This window comes from Postia placenta (genome assembly GCF_002117355.1).
Source record: "Postia placenta MAD-698-R-SB12 unplaced genomic scaffold POSPLAscaffold_3, whole genome shotgun sequence".
Lineage (NCBI taxonomy): Eukaryota > Fungi > Basidiomycota > Agaricomycetes > Polyporales > Adustoporiaceae > Rhodonia > Rhodonia placenta.
In genome coordinates this window covers 2,878,383-2,883,995 of record NW_020169834.1, presented here as the reverse complement: position 1 = coordinate 2,883,995, position 5,613 = coordinate 2,878,383, and the positions used below count along the sequence as shown (strand labels likewise).

Sequence of the window (5,613 nt, the reverse complement as noted above, 5' to 3'; positions counted from 1 at the left end):
ACCGGATGCACTGGCACCGACTTCGGCAGGATTAATTCGTAATCCAAGTCTCCGAGCTTTCGCCGCACGGCATAAGGTCTGAGGCGCTTGGGACTGAGCTTCTTGCTCGGCTGTTTCAGCTTAAGGTTCCGGGCATCAAGCCAGACCTTGTCCCCCGGCGCGAAGACCGGTGCCTCCTGCACGTGCTTGTCGTAGTACACCTTCATGCGCTCGGCCAACAGCTCGAGCGCAGAGCGCGTGTCGTCGCGAATCTCCTTCAGGATCTTAAGCCGATCTGCGGCAGCGGGCATAGTGGACATCGGATTGATCCGCACTTGGATCTCAGGATTGTACCCCTGATGCAGGAAGAAAGGGGAGTGCCCGGTCGCGGAGTGAACTCGGTTGTTCAGTGCAAACTCCGCGAGCGGCAACTGCTTTGCCCAATCATCCTGCCTGTGGCTTGTGAAAGCACGCAGGTACTGCTCGATCTCCTGATTCCAGCGCTCAGTCTGGCCGTCTGTCTGGGGGTGGAACGCTGTGGACAGCACCGGCTCAATTCCCAGTCCCTTGTACACCGCATGGAGATACTTCGAAGCAAACTGGGGACCTCGGTCTGATATGACCTTGGCCGGGGCCCCATGATGCTTGAACACATCGCATATGTACAGGTCTGCCGCACCTTCTGCCGTCAGGGTCTCATGACAGGCTGAGAAGTGGACCTGCTTGGTAAAGCGGTCGGCGGTAACCAGGATCGAGTCGAATCCATCAGACTTCGGCAGGCCGACGATCATATCGGTCATGATGATCTGCCACGGGCGCTCAGGGATCTCGTTCGGCTTCAGCGGACCCTGGGGCTTGGCTGGGAATGTCTTGGTACGGTTGCACACGTCACAGGTGCTTACGTACTCATTGACGAATTTGGACATCCCAGGCCACCAGTAATTCCGCGACACGAGCTCCAGGGTTTTGGTACGACCGCCATGACCGGCGATCGGCGAGTCGTGGTGGATTTTGACTATATCCCGCTGGAGCTCCGCGTCCTTTGGGACGTACACACATCCGCGGAACAGCAGGAGCCCTTGTTCGGCATTCCATTCCTCAAAACCCTTTTGCAGCCGGGGCGGCCTGAGGTCCTGCACCTTTTCAAGTGCCTCGGCCACCTCCCGATCCTTCTCCGAACATTCCCGAATGTGCTTCAGAAGCGACTGATCGGCCGTCACCGAGGCATGACCGCGTCTGGCGGAGGCGATGCGGAAGCGCTCCGGCTTGAGAACCACCTGATTGGTGTTATCGTCCTCATCACCGATCTGATGGTCTGATCGTCACGACAGGGCATCAGCCTTTCCATTTGACGTTCCGGCCTTGTGCGTGATGCGGAAGTCAAAGCGAGCCAGGAATAGCGACCATCGCGCTTGACGACGCGTGAGGTGCTGGGAGGTACGCCAGTACTCGAGGTTCTTATGATCGGTTACGATCTCGAACTGATTGGGTAACCCCTCGAGATAGTGGCGCCAATCGTCTAGTGCCTCAATGATCACGAGCATCTCCTTATCGTAGATCTTGTAGTTACGCTGGGCAGGGTCCATAGCGTGAGATCTGAAGGCGATAGGGTGCCATTTGCCGTCGTCCTGCTTCTGCATCAACACGCCGCCAGTGGCGTACCCCGAGGCATCAACCTCAATGCGCGTCTCCCAATTAGGGTCGTACAGCGCCAAGACTGGAGTCGTCGCGAAGAGCTGCTTGAGCTCATCAAAAGCGTGCTGCTCTTCTTCGCCCCAATGCCATGGGTCGTTCCCTGTGAGTCGGTCGAGTGGTCGCGAGATCTTAGCGAAGTCCTTAATAAAGCGGCGGTAGAAGTTGGAGAACCCCCGGAACTTCTGAACATCTTTTTTGTTCTGGGGTACCGGCCACTCATTAATTCCTTTAAGCTTCGTGGGATCCATCGCCACCTCATCGCCACCGAACACATAGCCGATGTAGTCGACTTTGGGAACATCCCACTCACACTTCTCAGGCTTCAGGAACAGATCATTGTCCTGAAGGCGATGCAGAACCTCACGTGTGACCTTTTCATGCTCCTCTTTGTTGGTGGAGAAGATGAGTATGTCATCTAGGTACAAAAGGATCTTGCTGCCGACGATGAGATCGTGGAAGATCTTGTTCATCATGGCCTGGAAGGTCGCGGGGGAATTAGTGAGGCCAAAGAACATCACCAGGGGCTCGTACAGTCCCCGGTTAGTTACAAAGGCCGCCTTCCACTCGTCACCGGCTTTGATCCGGACGTTGTTGTATCCCCATCGGACATCGAACTTCGTAAAGAGCGTAGCGTCACGGAGCTTGTCCACCATTTCGGCGATCAACGGCAAGGGATAACGATTTTTGACCGTGATTGCGTTCAATCGGCGGTAGTCCTGCACGGGTCGAAGCGTCCCTTCCTTCTTTTTGATGAAGAAGAAGGGGGACGAGATGGGCGACTTCGATTCCCGTATGTAACCCTTCACTAGTTGCTCCTTGAGGAACTTGTCAAGCTCCTCCTGCTTGTTGTTCGACAGGGGGTACACCTTCAAATGGAATGTCAAATAGCCGGGCACGAGTTCGATTGCGTGATCATACGGCTTCCTTTCGGGTAACCGTTTTGATGCTTCCTTGGAGAAGACATTCCCAGGAACTCGTGGTACTGTTTAGGTACCAACTCTTCGGCGGTCTTAATGACCTTCTTTTTGATCTCCTCCTCAGCGAACAGCTGGGAGTACGTATGCCCTGCTGCAACGAACAGCTGAGGAGCACTGGGAAGTGTGATGCCTTGCTCCCAGGCTTCGATCAAATCGACCTCATCCCACTCTACCTCCACCGGATCTTCCTCGGGTTCGAAGTCCAGGAGTACCTTACTCCGGCAAGCACCTATAACCGACCGTTTGGATTTCGGCGAACGCCTACGCACCGTGGGCCTGTTCCCCGTATCACGCGCAGTCGTTGCTTGCTCCATTCAGCCAGTCCTCCTGGCACTGCACGTTTCAGGGCATCGCGACAATTTGAGAGAGCCCTTCTCCCAATCTATTTCGGGGTTGTGCTCGCGTAGCCAATCCAACCCGACGATCACATTTTCCGGACCGATGTCCGTGACAGTGAACACCGTCTTCTCGACGTGCTCTCCTATATGCATCTGTAGCACTGCTACCTCCAAGATGCTTCCGTCCTTGTTCAGGGTGCCGTCAATGTTGTACAGCGGAATTGGTTCCTTTAACTTCCGTGTTTGCACCTTATTCTCTTCAATGAATTGTTTGTTGATAAACTTCGTGGTGGCTCCGCTGTCCACCATAGCAATTATGTCTTTATGCCGTCTTTTTCCTTGAAGTCGTACTGGGATGTGAAAATGTTGGGACCCCTGGTCCAATTCGTACACCATTGCAGTAGACAATATGTTATACTTGTTACAAGATGATACTTGCGGCCCGACGCGTGCGGCACGAAGTGCGGACCGGATCAAAAACCCTCCTCCTTCATCGCCCGATAGTGCTCGAGCTCCTCGCACATCGACTTCACCTGTGCCATTAAGTCCGCCAGCTCCGATTGCTCGGATTTCGCTGAAGCGGCACTTATACTTGCCGAGGGTGATGTCGTGACGGGGGCGCTTGTCGCCGCCTGGGTGGATCCCGAGGCAACCGTAGCCCGCGCGTCGGCGCGTTTTGTGTAAGGCTTGTCCTTACAATTGGGGCACTCGAAGCGTCGATACCCTTGCTTCCCACAGCCGAAGCATGTGCCGGGGAAGTTTCCTTTTCCGACAGCCGCATTGATGCTGGCCGAAGCTGCGTGTGACAAGGGTGCACCACCACGTGCCCCTCCGCGTCCTCGACCCCGTGCCGAGAAGAAGCTGTTTAGCTCGGGCCGACGAGCCCGGCTAACGTCGAGGATTTGCTCGACCTCGGTGGCGCGCTTGTCAGCAGCTTGCCACGTGGCGAAGGTTTCGAGCTCGAGTTTGCGATAGACGCGGGAAGGGATGCCGCTCAGGTACTTGTCACGTAGTTCCAGGTTCCCATACCCGGAACGGTCCGCCGGACCCTTGAACAGCGCAGAGAATTCTGCGGCGGTGCGCTTCTCGTGCATGGTTTTGTCGGAGCAGAGCTTGGTAAGCTCCACCTGTGCCGCGGCGGCGTCGTCGAGATTGCCAAAACGGGCCTTGAATGCCTGAAGGAAGGCTTTTTCGTCGACGAAGGGGGTTGTCGCTCCCTGGATCCCGATTTGGACGGAGGCAAGCTGGGAGAAGATGGGGGTGGCCCAAGCTCGCGCGTCACCATCGAGAAGACTGAGGGCAACCTGGATCTTCAGCTCGAGGGAAAAGAGGGCCGTGTTGATCGTCCAGTAGATGAGCAACTGCGAGATGAAGCGGTTGCATTCGACCACCGACTTCCCATCGTATCGGAGCGGGAGGAGGAGCTTCAACGTCTCCTTATCAGGTACGGCAGCGGGAGAGGACATTATCGGCGACAAGGGGGACGAAGGACTGCCCGCGGACGAAGGCGACTGTTGTGACTGTCCGCCGGGCGGACTTCTCGAGGAACGAGTGCTTGAGCGGCCTCGCGGCGGCGATGGCGGTGAAGTCGGTTGAGGAAGCCCGGAGGCGGGGTGACGTAGGACAGGGACTGAAGTCGAGGCGGTGACCGCTGACGACGAGCTGGCCCAAGAATGCGGCGGAGTGTCGCGGGGCTCGGTCTTGGGAGGCCTTTCCAACCGCGGCCGCAGGGAGGACTGGGGGATCACTTGAGGGGTCGCTGTAGGCTGTGCGACTGCCTCAGTTCCTCGAGGGAGATGGGGATCTCCTCGCGCTTGACCTGTACTGGCGACAGGTTGGGGGATGCGGGTGCCTGGCGAGGCAGGTCGGGATGGGACAGGAGTGACGTGGCAAGATGTAGATCTCGAGGTGCCAGCGTACCGGAGTGCAGGGCCGCTGGGGTGTTGGACTCGTCGGATTGGCACGAAGTGTCCTTCGTCAACAGTGATGGACCGTGGAGTGCGATTAGGGCACGGTTGCCGATCACAGATGAAGAAAGGAGCTCTGTCTCCGTTGCTGTTCGTGTCACGACTTGGTACGGCGCCTAGCCGTTTTTTAATTTTTTCCTTTTCGCGGGCTCGAACCCGCGACCTCTGTACTACCTGCCTGATATGGACACGTCGTTATCTACTGTACGATTAGATTAGATAGGACGGCAGTGCACGGCACAGCTCGGGCCCCGCTGACGCAGCCGCTCTGACTCACCGGCCCCCGGGGCCGCATCGGCATGCTGCGCACAGACCAGCTGCGCACGGACCAACGCGCACAGCCTGCCCTTATCTACCCCTGTATATAAGCCGGCCTCTGCTGCCCTAGGGACCTCAGTTTCGACCTCTTGTCCCTAGGTCAGTAAGCTCTCCTGTACTTACTTCTTTTACTTACTAACTAATACATTCTTGTCCCTAGCCTTAGGTTTGAGCGTTGCTCACCATCGCTTCGGTAAGAACCAGTCGAACGCCCCCAGCTTTCAGGTTTTCCTCTGTCGCTCGACCTCAAGTCGTGACATTAGGTCGAAACTCCCCACAGCTGCCGGCGTTCCATCGGGACCCACACACTCACACTCACTTCCTATAGGTTGGGTGGTG

At 56.7% G+C, this 5,613-nt stretch overlaps 1 protein-coding gene across 1 annotated transcript; it reads right to left on the bottom strand.

The window, feature by feature from the left end:
• Positions 1–3,837: 3,837 nt before the first annotated feature.
• Positions 3,838–5,012, bottom strand: POSPLADRAFT_1104817 (hypothetical protein; the record flags this gene model as incomplete). Its single annotated transcript, XM_024483265.1, has 2 exons — positions 3,838–4,808; positions 4,910–5,012. Coding segments are annotated over 2 exons (1,074 nt in total), but the record flags the coding sequence as incomplete, so codon positions are not given.
• Between the last annotated feature and the right edge of the window lie 601 nt (positions 5,013–5,613).